This window comes from Anoplophora glabripennis, unplaced genomic scaffold (assembly GCF_000390285.2).
Source record: "Anoplophora glabripennis isolate ALB-LARVAE unplaced genomic scaffold, Agla_2.0 scaffold2152, whole genome shotgun sequence".
NCBI classification, from domain to species: Eukaryota; Metazoa; Arthropoda; class Insecta; order Coleoptera; family Cerambycidae; genus Anoplophora; species Anoplophora glabripennis.
This window is the reverse complement of record NW_019418226.1, coordinates 1-18,357: the sequence shown is the minus strand read 5'-3', so window position 1 is coordinate 18,357 and position 18,357 is coordinate 1. Positions and strand designations below refer to the sequence as shown.

General features: G+C 33.1%; 1 protein-coding gene across 1 annotated transcript; it reads right to left on the bottom strand.

Annotated features, from left to right (window-relative positions):
- Window positions 1-4,536: 4,536 nt before the first annotated feature.
- LOC108916807 (homogentisate 1,2-dioxygenase) lies at window positions 4,537-16,834 on the bottom strand (the record flags this gene model as incomplete). The annotated part of the gene is made up of 4 exons (XM_018723109.1): window positions 4,537-4,875; window positions 12,807-13,210; window positions 13,266-13,449; window positions 16,522-16,834. Coding segments are annotated over 4 exons (1,240 nt in total), but the record flags the coding sequence as incomplete, so codon positions are not given.
- Between the last annotated feature and the right edge of the window lie 1,523 nt (window positions 16,835-18,357).

Below are 18,357 nucleotides of genomic sequence, written 5' to 3'. Positions count from 1 at the left end.
TCAAGGTATGTTTAAAGATTACTTTTAAATTTTAGTAACATCAAAAACTTGAGTTTTTGCTATTGTTTTTGAGTCTTGAAAATGGCCGTTTTTGCATTTTTTCGTACATTAAATTGTTTATAACTCAGAAACCGTTGATTTTAGGAGCATAGTGCATAGAAACTATTTTGTTTAGAATACCCCAAAATACATTTCCGGAGGAAAACAAGTAATTTTTGCAATTTGTTTAAAAAAATTGTGACCAGATTACCGGCCGGTAAGATTTTGATCCTCATTCAGGGACATCTCACGGAGGTGATTATGCAAAAAAATCGAATCCACTAATTTTTTACTTAATTATATTAGTTTATTTTTACTTTGCACATCAATTGAGTGAGTAATACAGCACCACACAATTCTAATCGTTATAGCGATAGTAGCGGGGTAGCGATATTATCTCTAATGGAGCCATACGTGATTTTGAGCATACCAACTTACAAATTATATTTCTCTAACCATAACTTGGCGGTACATTTTACTAATATCAGATGTGATAACATATTTGTATGACCGAAATCGTAATAATATTGTAAATAAATCCGGTTGCACTACGGGGCCTACTGAAAGCAAATCGTTTAATGATATTCCTGAAGTATTATACCACGAGCCGAGGCGATAAAAACCACTCTCAACTGCGTTGTGGAGCTAGATTCTTTAAAGACCGCATGCTGTGGTATATAAAACGTGTTATCAATCTTATCATCCAAATTTATGTCAATAATTTTCGTATGGCCTAAACGAATATATTCATTAATACGTTGTAATTTTCATACAATTATAAATTGTTTGCAAATCTTCGTTTTAGAGTCAACAAACACCTGTAAAGAAAATCATAAGAATTGCCTAACAAACTTAATTTATTATCGATTACTGGTAGGCCAGTATCAACCTGTCTTGTCAGGAGATACAGAATTTACAAATCTATTTTCGCATTTTCTTTCCTCGTCGGTTATTATTTGTTTATTAACTGTTTATATCTCCCAAAACTTTAACATTGTATTTAGGTTGCCGACAGAGGTATACCCGTGCATTGGAATTAGATACAGACAGTCTAGGTTGTCTATACATACCCCATATTTTTTTGAAATGACTACGTATCCATAACAACGTGACAATTTCGATAAGTCACTGTTAAGTTTGCATTTTGCAAAAGTTTGTTTCTGAAACTGCCTCGTCACAATGAATTTAGGAATAATGAAATGATGATGGTGATATATGTACAGGAACATTTTTGTGGACGCACTGCTAAGAGAACATATGAAGAATCGCAGACAGCCTTCTCATACATTGTTTGCTGCTTTATTCACCAAATTAGGAGAAACTGGAAACTTTCGGTCTAATTCGCGAAATGAAAGGTACGTTCAAAAAAGGGTACAAGACGAAGAACAAATTCTAGAAAGAGTAGAAGAAAATCTCGAAATTAGTATTCGTCGTTTCTCAGCAGTCACAGAAGTTGGACGTAAAACCGTTTCAACTATACTCCACACGCAGCAGTTACAATGTTTCCATTTTCACCCTGTACAAAATTTGGTTGAACCAGACCGCCCGCTAAGATTAACATTTTGTGAACGATTTCTCCAGTTACATAACAGGGATCACACTGTTCTCGGGAGAATTGCTTTTACAGATGAAGCTGTTTTTACCCGTAGAGGTGTGTTTAATTGGAAAAACTTTCATGTGTGGAGCGAACGCAATAACAGAGCATCACTTCCAAAACGAATTTTCGGTGCGAGATTATAGAAAATTTTATTTTGAGGCCTATTGCTCTATCTACAAGGTTGAACGGCCAAAATTATTTGGAATTCTTTCGGCAAGAACTTCCTAGACGACAAATGTGGTTCATGCACGATGGTGCTCCTGCTCATTACAGCCATTTGGTGCGATCATTTAAATTAAGCATTTCTAAACCGTTGAATTGGTCGAGTTAGTGACTTTCCTTGGCCTTCTCGCTGTCCGGATTTTTATCCGTTAGACTTTTACTTTTAGGGTAATTTGAAAGGAATTGTTTACAACTCTGTAACACCTAAACGGGAGAAGAAATTTAGGATATAATAAAAGATGTCGTACGACAGGTTAGACGAACATATAATTTGTTTCCTATTCTCAATAGTTTCATAAAACATTTAAGGAAATGTGTCGAAGAGAACATTTATTATAAATTAGTAGACTTTTTATTACTGTCACCTTTCAGTTTATTATGTTACTAATTATGTTTATTATGGATACGTAGTTATTTCCAAAACATATGGGGTATGTGTTAATAAATATTTTCTGTAATATCTTTCCGAGTAATGTCTTTCTGTAATATAACCGAGCATAATTTCGATTTTTGCTAGGTATACATTTTTTGTGTAGAATAAAATTCTTTACCTATTTCTGATAGTTGCGTGTAAAAATTTATACGTACATAAAAGTTACAGAAAAATATTCACAAAGGGTTGTAATAAAATGAACGCCCTGTATAATTTAACCTAATAGGAACATAGTCACTGCATACTTCATGAAGAAAAACTAAGCAGCAGCAAATTTTGTTCAAATCGGTTGACTGGGTTCTGAGTTAAGGAGAAAACAAGAAATAAAAAAAGAAACTTTAACACCCTGTAACTTTTTTGCGACATTTTCGTTTAAGCAAGTTCGATTAAATCGACACCAATTTGGGTCCTAGATTATACCCTTGAAGTATGTAACATTAGTTAGGTGCCACCTTATATATACAGGGTGATTAATTAATAACAGAACAGAGCTTAATTGCCGACTTCAAAACAGAGCGATTAAGCCAAACATGCCTTATCGGAATATTTTAGATTTTTTATAATATCTTAAGCATCTTTGAATCGATTGTCTTGAAAGTTTGTATTACGAAAATGATAACTATTTTGCAATTAGTTCTAGGGGGTGCTCCTTGTAGTGTTCTGTCAGAGTAAAAATATATCAAACTTTTTTGTCTCTCAAAAATCTGAACCTCCAATAAGAAATTATTAAACTACGTTCAATTCTAAATAAAAAAAAGTTTCGAAAATCTTGACCGTTTTCGAAATAAAGACGATTTACAATTTTAGGATTTCAGCGGAAATTAAATCAGAAAATTTGTTTCAGAGTAGGCCTTGAAATACGTAGATTTAATTATGAATTAAGACAAACACAATAACAGCTGATTTTAATATGCTTACGTCTAATTTACGAATTCTCAAAGTGACCACCATTGACTTCCTCTCTTTAAAATTCTATCTGACTTTGAATAGAGTTCTTTATTGGTCTCTGATAGTGTTAACAGATTCTTCTATTTTTGCCCACAGCTATTCTCGAGTGCTTATAACATCTTTATAACCAAAGATTTAACGTTACCTATCCCAGAAATAAAAATCTAGCGGATTTATATCAAGGTTATTTATTTCGAAAATGATTAAGATTTTCGATTATTAACAGGTATACTTTTTTTATGTAGAATTGACCGTAGTTTAATAATTTCTTATTGGAAGTTCAGATTTTTGAGTGACAAAAAGTTGGACGGCCTTTGTCTGACTCTGGGACAATTTGTTTATAATGCTGTTTTGCACGTCCTACTTTGTTAGTTGTAAAGGGCCTAGGTATATCTACTATATTACCTTCTAAAATTAACATTTAGCAATTAAACAATTAATTACAAAAAAAAAAAATTAACAGATACCTGAAGCAACAATTTCAATGTCAATTGAATCGGCCTTTGGCACACATGTTTAGAAACTTAAAAAAATAATGATTTTGATGTTGAATATAAGAACGCTCTGACGCACTACAACAGTTTGAAGATGAAGGATTACTTCATGAAGACTCATGTCAGTCGTTAGTTGAACTTGCAGAATCATTAGGAGTTGATCATAAAACAGTTGTTTGAAAGCATTAAGGTTGATTCAAATATGATAATCCTAAGCATAGAAAATCGTGGGGAATGTTCGAGCATGAGTTAACATATGGTTCGCAAAGCCGAATATCCATGGTTCCAAGCTGATGTTTATTATGAGCTGCTCAAACCGAACAAAATCATCAGGGCATATTGCTATCGACTACAGTTGATGCGTTTGAGCCGAGCATTGGAGGAAAAACAACCGCTATTTGAGCAGAGCCACGATAAAGTCATTTTGCAGCATGACAACGCTCGGCCACATTTTGCAAAACTGGTGAAAAGCTATTTGGAAACGCTTAAATGGGATGTCCGACTCCACCCACTATATTTGCCAGACAGTGTCCCTTCCGATTATTATTTGTTCCGATTGATGGCACAAGGCCTGGTTGAGTAGCACTTCCATTCTTATGAACATGTCAAAAAATGGGTCGACTCTTGGATAGCCTCAAAAGACATGTCGTTTTCCGACATGCAAATAAAATCCTGCTAGAAAGATGGGAAAAAGTAATAGCTAGCGATGGAAAATACTTTCAGGAATATGTTATTTACTATTTTTTTTAAACAAAGCATTACTTCACGAAAAAACATCGAGAACTTATTCAACATCCTATTATTTACTCGTTATTTACTGAATAGATTAATACCTGTGTACCATCTGCAACTCTAGAAGGTTTTAAATCCTCCTTACTAGCACCTTCAAAACAATTTAAGTCGGGACCATGAGGAGTCATGATACTGTGTAGGGTAGCACCGCCTGGTAAGAAAGCTCCTTTCTTTGCTTCATACTCTCCATAAATCAACCCCATGAATTCGGACATACAATTTCTGTGATAATATGGAGGTCTAAAGGTATGTTCTTGAACAGACCATCTAGGTGGAAATATGACAAAGTCTGCTATTGCTGTGCCCCTTTTCTCAGACTGACATGTCAGGACAGTAAAAATTGAGGGGTCCTAAAAATATAAAAAATAAAAAAAATAAAAATATATTCAATAGAGTAACTGAAACAGAACACAAATTAAGCAGCTGTAGACACTTTGTCCTGCTGACCCCCCTCAGAAGGGTGCCTCTCCTGACGTTCTTCTTGCCTTTTCGCTGCTTTCTTCGACGGTTTAATCACCCCGGGTCGAGAAGTTGGTGTCTATGTCGTTTATGTTCGTCTGTCGCGTTGGGTAAGTAGTCAACGATTTGCCCGAGAAGGGGATTGTCGTGTCTCATGGCCGCGTCAAAACGCTTTTCGGCGTTTAATCCTATTGTCTGGGTGGCGTTCGTGTATTGTAAGTTGCGTAGAATATTTATTTATTTTTATTTTATTCATTTATTTGATACATCATTCAACACAAAATATTCAATTATTGAATGGGTGGAAACACAATATGTAATATAAAAAAGAAAAATGACAGTAACAATTGGTAAAACAATTAGAAGAAAAAAAAACTATAAATAAATTCAAATGTAATAAAACTTAATAAAGTATTTTACATTAATTAAAATAACAGTAGTGTAAAACAGTCATATGCTTTAGTAAAATATAATAAAATACGATAAACATTATACATATACACAAGCTAGAATGAAAAATGCCCATAAAGACACAATATAAAACGAATAACAAAACAAATGCCAATTAAAATAGGTTCGTTATTGATTTTATGTTACAAGAAAAAAATATCAATATTATGATGGAGGCTGTTGCAAATTTTCACACATGACAAATTGGTGATGACAATAATAAATTAGTATTAGGCATTTCGAGATACATCATATTCGAGTAGCGTAGAAGTTAAAACGTTCCAAAATTTGAGGACAATCATACACATAATTTATGATTAAAAACAACAGAATGCATATCTCGACGTGTCTCTAAGGACTTACAGTTAAACATGTCCAAAAGAATATTGTGGGAAAATCCAATGTTGGGGTATATTCCTTGAGTTCTGAAGTTATTTTTATAGACATACTGAGGATACCAAACTATTGAAGCATATTCCAAGCGAGATCTTACAAAACAATTATGTAAATTTACTATTGTAAATCTCTACAATTTCTGATCACAAACTAAAGGCTTCTATAAGATGTTGAAGAGATATTGAGCATGTGTTCATGACAAGATAATTTTTGATCAAACGTTACTCCCAAATCTTTTATACAGGGTGAATCAGTCATAATGTCATTAATTTTAACCATGTATTTGGAAGGCTTAAGAAAGACAGAAAATCGGAAAAATTTTTTACTCGACTTTTAAAAATGAAGGAAATCAACCCATAACTTCCGCTTAGAGGGCGGCCCTGTCAGATGCCCGGATGCTCGGAAAATTTTGTAACGTAATGTCACGAACAAATCGTCAGCTGAAGCGAACAGCGTTGCCAAGTTCACATCATAATCTGTGGTTCACATTTACTTAATCCGCTTTAGTATACGGATACATACGAAACCAATAAAATGCAAGTAAAAAAAGGATCATGCTGCATTTTATTATAAATAATTTTAATAATTGTATAAACTTAGTGCAAAATGTTTTAACAAGTTTGACTTCTCCAAGTCAACTTTCGTTAAAAGAAAATAAATAAAGCAGAGGTTCGTAGGCACACCGTATTTTATCAAATAAAAAAAGTCGGCACACTAAATACCCGAATATACAAAATACACTACACACGTTACAAAACCATTAACAATTTAAAGCGTTTATTCAAATCTACCACCCTCAATATGTCTCGCATTTTTCCCGCAAAGGAGTGAACATCACATTATCACATCATAAAGATGGAGAGGGGATGTGGATTGGATGAATTCCAATTGTTTAAAGTATCGGTCGTGATGGCTTTGTATACGAATGCCGAATATGTGGATATGGCGATTTATACGGAGAGTGTATACAGAACGCAAATGCCGCTGCAATTGAATATCGCAAGCGTTTCCCTGATTGAAAGAACTTCCCAAGCTCGCGGACAATTGTACAAGTCTTCGTGACACGGATTCTATCATACCGCACAGAGATCGTGCAGGACATCGCCAAAATGACTAAAATGTGATAGAGGCTGTTTAAATGTAGTCGAGCAGCAGCCTACTATTTCCACAAGAACAATATCAACACGATTGGAGATATCACAAACCAAAGTTTGGCGGATATTGCGCGAGAATTCACTCAACCCGTACCATTTTCAGAAAGTTCAAGCTTTAGAACCAGCTGGTTTCCCTAATCGTCTTGAATTTTGCAATTGGTTCCTAAATCGAATTGCAGCAGAACCCAACTTTATTAACAAAGTGCTCTGGACGGATGAATGCTGTATTACTCGTGCTGGCATTTTAAACAGGTAAAGAACATATTACTTTCTCAAAAACAATAAGTACCTACCTAGGTTACACCAAAGTTTACATTTACACTAAAGTTTACATTTATTATGTAAACCTTGGTTATACGCAACTGCATATTGAATAATAAATTGAAATACTGAAACTGTGTATTATTTAACATAATAAATTATAAAACGTGAAAACGTTAATAATATTAAAATGATAAATTGTAATAACGGTACATTCGAAAACAATCATCCCTATTCATTACATTCAATTTGATAACACGATTTTCCTTTGATAAAAGACCGACAACTTTTTGCTCTACTTTGCATGGAATACGATCCTACTACAGTTCGTATTAGTCTAGGAGCCAGATTGGGTTCCGTGTACTAGCTATAAAAATAAACTTTTTACAGCCATTTAAACATTTAATTTGTTGATAACAATTAAACTGACCACTTTCAGGCTTTGCGACCCAGTTTTTTGGATTGAGGAGGTCAAAATAGTTAAGAATAAGTTGTTTGCAGCCGTGGCACCCTGAACAGAACCCTATGAGACTCCTAGACTATAGTGCACGTGCAAATTAGAAGATCAGTGACCTAGAAATAGGTTAGCCTTGGTCGGAAACACGTACCGAGTTGATTATTTGTCTTCGTCCGATTGTTTTTTTATCTTCTATTACTTACAGTCAATATTTAAATACTACATACATTTCACCCTCTCTTTATAATTTATCTAGTGAGTGTTGGTTTTTTATGTCATTATTTCTGTAATGAAATTGAAATGTTATGAAATGAAATTTAAATTATTTGAACTCTTGGAGTTTTGTAACTTCAATATTGAATTTTATTTAAAGTGAAACAGAACTAATTTCTTTGCATCCATAATAGTCACATTTGGTCAGATGAAAGCCCGCATACTACTCGTCGGTTTAGCTTTCACAGAAGATTTGGTGTCAATGGATCAATATGGGCAGAAGTATATGGCGATCGTTTAATTGGGCCGCATTTTCTACCTGAACATCTGAATGGGCCGCGTTACTTTCAATTTTTAGTAGAATTGTTTGAAAACCTTATGTGGTATATGCATGACAGAGCTCCGGCCCATTTTGCTCGCGATGTCCGTGGATTTTTAGACGATCAATGTCCCAGTCGGTGGATAGGGAAAGGAGGGCCCATAATCCTATGGACTTTTGTATATGGGATTATATGAAATCTGTCGTGTATCACACCGAGGTAGCGAATGTGGAGCAGTTGCGGAATCGTATCGAAGATGTAGCTGAAGAAATACGTAACAACCCTGGTTTATTCCATCGTATCCGCCGCCCGAAGGCTTACAGCAAATTAAGAAATTAACATTATGATGTTAATAAAAACTGATTTTTAGCAAAGCATGCTCAGACCTCCTCGAGGTTCTTGCTGGGCAACAATAACAATTTAATATGTTGATTGCATAATTATTAAAAATAATTTATAGCATTTTAAATTATTGTTGGCTGACGTGAGCAAACCGTTTATTTATTGTCTTTATATGAGCGAAAATATATAAATATGGCAACGTTGCATCTAGGACGCCCTGTTCATATCGTAGCCGTGCGCAAACTGTGAATAACCAGCTGACGTCAGCCGGTCAGTAACAGCCTGGAAAGGGTGTTAAGTAATGATTTGAAAATATTTTTTTTCAGCTTAAATATGCATTTAAATTTTTTTTATTACGCCATTGTATTATACTCATTTTTCTCTATCTGCTCTTAAAATTAATGACATTATGACTGAATCACCCTGTATAATTGGGATGAGTAAGAGAGTGATTGTTAATCCTATAATCATAGATTTTAGGACAAGTCATTCTAGAGAAGGACATTATGTTACATTTACTTAAGGTAAGGGGAAGGCAGTTTTCTGTATACCATGTATTCATTCACTGATGTTGAACATTTTTTAAGTTCTGAGAATCATTTAAATATCTGCAATTCTTACGTATAAGGTAGAGGCGGTGGCCGCGCGTAGTTTTCCACCTTGATAAACGTTCGCTTATTCCTTAGGGCCTTAGGCTAAGGGTGTTGCTACCCTTGAGAAAGGGATAGAGCTTAGCCCTGGTGGCCCCCGTTCGCGCCACCGTCTCCACGATGTGCAGTTTCCACGTAAGTCACTGGTCCATCGTCAGCCCCAGTCTGGGTGCTCCAGGTTTCAGGTTGGTCTAATGAGTTTTGAAGAAGGGTAGGAGAATGTCTTATTGAAATTATGGTAATTATTGTTATAAATATACAGATATGTAGACAATGTGTGTCGGTTAAGCTAAATCGTCAATTGATCAAAATATTTTGAGGCTAATTTCCCATGCGCTTGAAATAAACCCATTTTATGCGCTCGGCCCATAGCACTTATTTGGAAAATGAATAAACTTAGCGGCCGAAATTAGTTTTTAATTGTTTAAATTTAAAGAATAAACCGTGCACGAAATCGTCATATTTACAATTTATTTACTTAAAAATAAAGGTTTAAATCAAAAATTACTTACAGGAGGGAAGTGGGTCTATCTTTTAGCTTTGTAATGATACCAAAATTATATCGATTTGATAAAAATTACTCAAAATTCTATGCTAATCCCGAACGTCTACAACTTCAGAAATGAATGTTTTAAGTGCTGCAACGAAGTGTGTTTTACTCAATGTGATGGGCTTAGAGATTCTTAATTGCGGGCAGGACTGGCGTTTAAAGAACTTACTTACTTATAAGTTTATAATCTACAGGGTGTTTCACGATGACGACCCATTAGAATTATTTCAGAGACTACTTCGATTTGAATTTTGAAAATTTGGGATACCGGGTTTTCGGGCATGCCCTTCTCAACTAAAATAATGGCGTCCACGTACCACTTCCGGTTATACCGGAAGTCGCAATCAACTTGCTTATTTTAAATGGTACACCCTATATATTATTGCAATTTTGGATTCTATGTGTTATTTTAGATGGACTTTTTTAGTTTCTCTATTTCTAAAATTAACCGTTTTCGAGATATTTAATTTTTTTCAAAAAAATGGAGAGTGACTAGCTTCAAATTATGTGTATTTTATAGTAAGAAAGATAAAGCAAAAAAATTACGGGGGGAGGGGGTAGCTAGACCCCTAAGCTTCCCATCCATACTTTCAAAGTGGCTTAACTGCATACAAGGTGCTAGAAATTTTAATGCCGAGCTTCAAACCTTCTTAAGTCGGTTTTTTAAATGGAACACCCTGTATGTTTTTCTATATTCTGATACACAATTTTATTTTCTTTCGAACGATATCAGGGTTCCCTATACCTATCTCTTCTAGTTTTTAAGTTATCTATTATTTTTTGTGTAATCACCTAAAATCATGTAATTTCTTGCGAGGATAGCTGCGGAATTTTTAGCAAAACTTCAAAACAAACAACTAAACTGTCACCAGTTAATTATTATTATTTATTCACAGACGTTGCAATGAAAAAACATACATTTAAAAAAACGACTTATGAAGATTTGAAGTTAACTAAACTCGGCATTAAATTTCTTGCACCCTGTATGCAATTAAGCCACTTTGAAAGTATGGATGGGAAGCTTAGGGGTATAGCTATCCCCCCTATAAATATTGTTGCTTTATCTTTCTTACTATAAAATACACATGGTTTGAAGCTAATTACTGTTTCTCTCCATTTTTTTTTAATTAAATATCTCGAAAACGGTTAATTTTAGGAATAGGGAAACTTCATAAAAGTCCATCTAAAATAACACGTAGTATCCAAATTTGCAATAATATATTGGGTGTTCCGTTTAAAATAAGCAAGTTGATGGCGACTTCTGGTATAACCGGAAGTGGTACGTGAACGCCATTATTTTAGTTGAGAAGGGCATGCCCGAACACCCGGTATCCCAAATTTTCAAAATTCAAATCGAAGTAGTCTCTGAAATAATTCTAATAGGCCGTCACCGTGAGACACCCTGTATACGTTATCAATTGAGACAGTATTGAATTAAACAATAAAAGTTACGTCGAAAGAAAGGAAATGATATTGTTAAATATAATACGTACCTAAGTTTTTGGGAAGGAGATGGTTGTACTTTAAGATGCTATTCTTGGTTTTGTAAAAAAAATTACCTAACGATATTATATAACCTCAAATATGTGTAAAAATCGCGTTTTTTTAACTTTTGGGTTAGGATATCTCAAAAATCTTAGGTGATCGAGCATTTCTGAGAACAGATTCGATTACAGCGAGCCAAAATGTTCGCGAAATGACTATTCGTACTGAATCTACACGAATAATGTCGACATTGTCGACCAGTGTAATTGTATCAATTCGAAATTTATATAATTATTGTAATGTTAGTGGCTCCTTTAAATCAATCTAAATATTCTAAATACGTCCACCGTAAAATCATAGTAGTGGGAAAGCGATAATCTACGCCTCCAGCTGTCACGTCCGTACACCCGAACCGAGGAGTGTACAAAGAACGAACTCAAGAATGTTTTATTTAGGTACCAATAATTTTAACTTTATGTAAATTGCAAATCTTTTTCTCGTGTAAATTAAAACTTTTTCGTATATCAGAAAACATCATAAAGAAATATTACGTCAATTTTCATAGTGTAATTACCAGAGAGCGGACAATTTGTGTCTTTAACCTTGAACATAGATATGTCATTCTTAAACCTAGATACATTATCCATGACGCAGTGGCGTGTCGGATATGCATTGGAAATTTACGTGATAATTCACGAAAATTCCAAGGTACATACATTTTTAGGCGTTATAAAATATTTAGAAAATCAGAAATTGTATACTACATATTTATTAAATAAAGTTCGGCTAAAAATAGTGTCGTTCTTTTAATTGGAAATTATCAGTCAATGTAACGAATACCCTCAGGCGACGCACATGATAGAATAGTCCAACTCACGCCCCATTCATAACAGGGCTGCAGTTTGAATTCTGACCAATAGGAATTCGATAAACGCAACCGATGTCGACGGATTGACTAGAGATGGGCGCGTGTGTCATTTCATTTCTTTAGAACTAAATTAACTTAATTATTTTCTGGTTATTTAACCTGATCACATGATTTATGGATTTTAAATAAAGGGTACAAATCTTCGCGAGGATAATACGATATATTTGCTATACATAATAATTATATTTTGCATAGTTTATACACAATACATTTTTGAACGCGTACACATCTCTACCAAAATTTGACCTATTCTTCGGATTAAAGACACACATTGTCCGCTCTCTAGTAATTACTAAAATTATTATTTCAGTTATAGAGGGTGTTTAGTTAAGTCTAGGTTATATTAGGCGTACCCAACTTTATTTATTATTATTATTTTTTAATGAAACACATTAGTCACATTACATATAGTAATGAAAAAATAACTTAAGCTGTAGTTTATACCAATTAGTTAATCTAATTTGAGACGGTAATTAAAGAAAACAATTTTTATTTCAAGTGTCTTCTGATGTAAAGTGTCTTTAATCCCTCGTCCAGAGCAGATGTTCTTTAGTTCTTTAATATACTATTTTATTAATATCCTATATCGTAAAATACAGAAAATATTGATACTTACACAATGATCAAATGAGACGGAGTTGATAACCATGAAGTCATTTAAATTATACTTATATGGCACATAATTACCATGCCAGGCAACAACGTCAAAAGGACTATGGTCCTGCATACATGTGAATAATTTGCCTTGATATTTTGCTATTATTTCATGTTCCAGATCCACATCCTCATAGCAAGCAGTGGGGGTTAAAAAATCTCTGGGATTAGCTAAACCGTTTGCTCCAATTGGACCTAGGTCAGGTAAGTTAAAATGTTGCCCAAACACTTCCAAAATATAACCACGTGAAGGTTGAATTATGTCGACAGAATATCTCATTCCTTGTTGAATAACACAAATTTCATTAGGTTTTAAATGTAATTTTCCAAATTCGGTTTTTATTTGTAATTTCCCAAGTTGTGGGACTAAAATATATATGTAAAGTGATATTTAAAAATATTTATATAAGTTCAAATATACCTATTAAAAAATCACCATCGGCATTGTAGAACGCTCTATTGTGCATAGAACTATTGCAACTATATATGTGGATTGCTAAACCTTGTTTATTTTTTGGATCTCCGGCTCCACAAATGGTATTTATACCCTCCAAGAAATCAGTTGATATTGTAGATTTGGGAACATCAAATGGATTCCATCTCATCTAAAATAATAGAACTTTCACAAAAACACAATATGGCAAGTTTTTGTTTCAATATGAATTATTTTAAATTTATAATCAAATAGAATATATTAGAAATTTATAAAATGGTGTACATGTTTCTTATTTTTCGAGGGCTTGTGAATAATAAAAGTAATAGATATGTTAAATTAGAAAAAAGTTGTTTCATAATCACTGTACTTACAGTATTGTAAATACAGTAGATTGTTAAAAATTTTGTGTTACCCTAAAATTCATTACTAGTTTAAGATTGACTATAAACTATAAACTCTTCTGGAAGTTGAAATAACGCAACATCGACATAATGTAAATTGTTTTTTCGAATATGTATGTAAGAAAATTACATCATTTTATTCCCAGAAGTTTGTGGTCGAGCGGTGACCGACCTTTTCTGGGATACCCTGCATAGTTTACTTTACCTATAGGTAGTGATGTATCGATTGTAAATTCATATCAAAAATATCCAATCTTCTGTTCATGAAAATTATAAGAATTCTTGAATGAAGATATTTTGTTTTTTTTCTATACTTTCTTCGGATTTATACTAAAAATATAAACATTGATATTTTTTCAATTTGATTTCACGTTTACCAAAACTTCGATCTCTAGCGTCACTTCGAAATACTTTTGAGGGATATAGCAGTCATTTCGACGTGAATAGTTACTAGCAAATAAGTACATATTAACGATTTGAACCGCGGACCTTTGGCAACTTACAAAATTTTTTTTAAATGCTTGGAAATCTATACCTTTATATAATTATGTAGAGAAAATATTAGAAATTTCTTAGAGGTTATTAATAGCTGTTAATTATTAAAATTTGTTGCACAAGATAAAAGTTTTAAACGGGTGTTCGCTATCGTTCATGACGCCATTTAGTGCGTGCGATCGAGAATTTATTTGTTGTGCTTGTGAAATCAATAACGTTTTAATTCCACTATCATATGCATGTGTAAAGAAAAGCCTATAAATAAAAGCGGCGTTTTTATTATCGAATTAACAAATTTTTTATCACAATTATATCTTTACATTCAAAATATGATAAATAACATAATTGATATCGAGAAAACTGTTTGAAATGGTAAAAATTTATAGGAGAAGAAAGAGTTGCAGAAAACCATTATCCTTATCTATCTGTACAAGGGGCCTAATAAGGCCTAAGTGCCGTGGTGGAAGACAATTCCACCACCCCTCCGACATACAACCCTTATCTATTTGATAAGATAAGATCTGAAGTTGTAAAATTACATGCAAAAGAAACAACTTCCTTAAGCAAATAACTTAAAGAAAGCGTTTTTTTGAAAAAAATTGATTTTTTCCAAATAAAAATGTTTTTGAATTTACACTTTTGCACTCAGTGTGTACTAAGTACCTATATCTTCGTCCTGTCTATCAACTGGAACTGGAACACAACATGGAAAATATGCTCGGTGCGCACTGATGAATGAACCTATCGTGTGTCCATTGTTCGAATTGCACCATAGGGTACAATATTAGTCAATTAGGACAAAATTGCGAAAACTAACATCGAATAACATGTCGAAGAGAAACCTATCTCTTTTATCAACGAAACTATCTTTTTCTTTTAGTTTTGAAATTATGAATGAAAACTAAAAATTTAGATTTTCGTTTTGTTTATTTTTATTGAAAATCGATAGAGATGGTCATTACTGGAACATTTTTTCGTGGACAATTAAAATATATTGCCACATCAACTATATCACCTTACCTGTAGGTAGCCATATTGCAAATTAATTTCTCCGTCCTGTTCGAATTTATAATTCTCATATCTTTATTTCCGATTAAAAATTTTCATTTTTTTAGCGATTGTTTCGAACTTTGAGAGAGATATTCTTCATGTTTCATCTACTGAGGGTCCACTTTTTCACAGCTTAGATAATATCAATAATACAAAAAAATGTTTCAAATAAAAGTTGCACCAAATTAATTTTTTCATGTATTAAAATTATTAGGCAAGTGCCAGAAGAAATGGGATTCTTCTAGGCATTATCTAACATCATTTTTCCAAACGGACCATCCTGTGTATTACTGCGCTTTTTATTCGTAGAATTTTAGTCCCAGTTTAACATACAAAAATTAGGTCTAAGCACGATTTAAGTTGTACCGTTTTGGCAATATTTGAAATTTTAAAAAGTGGTACCTATTTGGAGCATCCTCAACAATATCTTTGAAACAAAATAGTTAACAAGACGCAGTTTTCACCATTTCTTGCATGTAGTCTATCTTCAACATTATGTACTTAATACAATTCAAACATGAAATAGAAATTACAAGCATCGGAAATTGAAGTTTTTTAACACGGATATTTTGATATTTTATATGGAACCCTATGTTAAATTCAAAAAATGCAAAATTTAATCTTTTGATTTTATTTACGTTAAGTTGTAAGTTTTTAAGGACATATTTAATATTCTTGATAACGTAAAAGATAATTTAAAGAACAGTATCCGATTATGTGATAATCTTTTTAGTGTATTTACTGCCTTTCTAATAATTGTACGTCTTTTCTTTTTATGAATTATTGGTACGTGTCCTTTATATCATGTGCTGACTTAATATGATCATGTTTTCATAAAAAATATCGTTGTCTTGATAAGAAACAAATGCGCACATTCTTGTTAATATTTTTCTAATATCTATATAATTTTTACGTTAAACAATGTTCATTTTCATTTTCACACTTCATTTTAGCTTTGAAAATGCCTTTACTATTATGGCATACCTTTTTTAATTGTAGAAATAGCAAATAATACCTATCAAATTTTACCTATAGGGTCCCATTAAAAAAATATTCGTGTTTGAAAATTTCGAACTTCCGAAGTTAAATAACGCCCAGAGGAAATAGGGTATTCTGTATAATTGCAAATAGTTTTAAAATGTGAAACAATGTATTTGGTGCAACATTTGAATTTCGAACATCTTTTTGTATTAATGTATTATTGATATTACCGAAGTTATGGAAGAATCCATTTTACGTGGAATACCCTGTATGTATAAAATATATTTTATGGAATATGAATGTTATTTACCTACCTGATTTGGATCTGGATTCAGTGCATTCCAGTTATGAGTAATATTTCCCTTATCGAATAGCTTAAACGGTTTATGTCCCACTGAGGGTCTAATTCTGTAGAACCAAGTCCTCCGGTTTTCACATCTTGGCGATGTGAAAGCACTTCCAGACAGTTGCTCTGCATAAAGGCCGTATGGACATTGCTGGGGATTATTTTGACCCACAGGTAGTGAATTTGGACACCTTGGATCTTCAGATGAAAATTCAGAACCAAAGCCGTTTAAATACTGGAAATTAAAAGGAAGAAAGAAAATGTATTTAAATATGAAATACCTATTATACACAGTATCACATGCAGCTTATATCTATAATTATAGTATAATACAATTATTATATTGCAACATAAAATTCAATGTGAATACAATTTGCTATATACTAATTTTATTTATTTTATAAAATCATGAAGTTTATGTTTAAACATATATGTAGAGACAGAATTTAAATGTTATTTTAGCAAGGAGTTAAATTCTTTGAAACCTTTATAGAAAATTGTTTTTGGCGCAGTTGATCTTTTTGCATGATTTAAATATAAGCAGTTTATACTTATATGATAATTATACGTATATTTCTCTAACATATTTTATAAGCGGTTAGAAATAAGATGATTAATTATTTTATAAACAAAAATCAATGCTAAATATTTCTAACGTACTTCTTCAGACATCCTTTCCAACACGTTAAACACGTAGGTAATATATGAATCTGTTTTTACACGTTGTTGTCAAATAAATATGATATACTTAAACAGTAGTCAAAATGAGGTTGGATAATTGTTTTATAAAGAATATTATTTGTCATAATCGAAAGTTGTCAAACTCTTGAGAAGAAATAAAGTTTTTTGTTGTTTTATTTTTTATACAGTCTGTTTGATTGGTACCGAGCTATAACTCGGTTACCCATTTTTGGACACCCTCTAAAGTATATAACGAGCGTTCAAATAAAAATGTGGTCAAGTTGGTTCTGAAAATTTGGACGTAGGGCGTAGCGTATAGCAAATGAACTTAAACGTCATCTGTCAAAGCGCTATATCGCCGCTATCAATTTGAAACTGACAGCTGCTATACAGCTCGTTGAGAAATGAGGTTAAGTTGGTCGCTATAAGCTACTCCCTACGTCCAATGTGTCAGAGCCAACTTCGACCACGTTTTTATTTGAACGCTCGTTATATTTTTAAATGAGATGTTATTTTCTTTATACTGACGCACAAATTTCTTGTCACACTGATGTGATGTCTTCGATATTTTTTTAAAATGGGATTGTATACATTTTTTTGCACGTTAAGGTAAACGCACCAATAGGTGACCCTGTACCAGTTGATAACACTTATGAATTTATTTCGTTTTAATAAAAAGTTGGGATGTTCTGTCAAATAACTCTTTATTTCAAATGGTTCTATGATTTCCCGGCAAATATTTTAAACTTTTGTGATGTGGCAACACTGGATTAGAAGTGGATCTTATTTGTGGAAGGGCGAAATGGGCGGTGACTATTAGACGCCTTCATTATAGCCATCTTTCTCTATCGCACGGATTTCTATGACTTTCTTTATCGCTCTCACGTAACGGCCGATGAACCATGGGGACTTTCCGACCCTGTATAATCTCTTTAGAAGGTTTAGAGAATATTCTCGGATATATGGTGCTGCCGGGGTGGGTAGTCACCTGTGATAAATGAATACTTTGTCAGGGCAATGACCAGAAGTGGAAAAAATGGTGGCGCTGACCAGACGTAGAAGATATCATTTGGTACAATTACAAAAATGTTTTAGAAATTATAGCTTCTCCAAAAGCAATTAA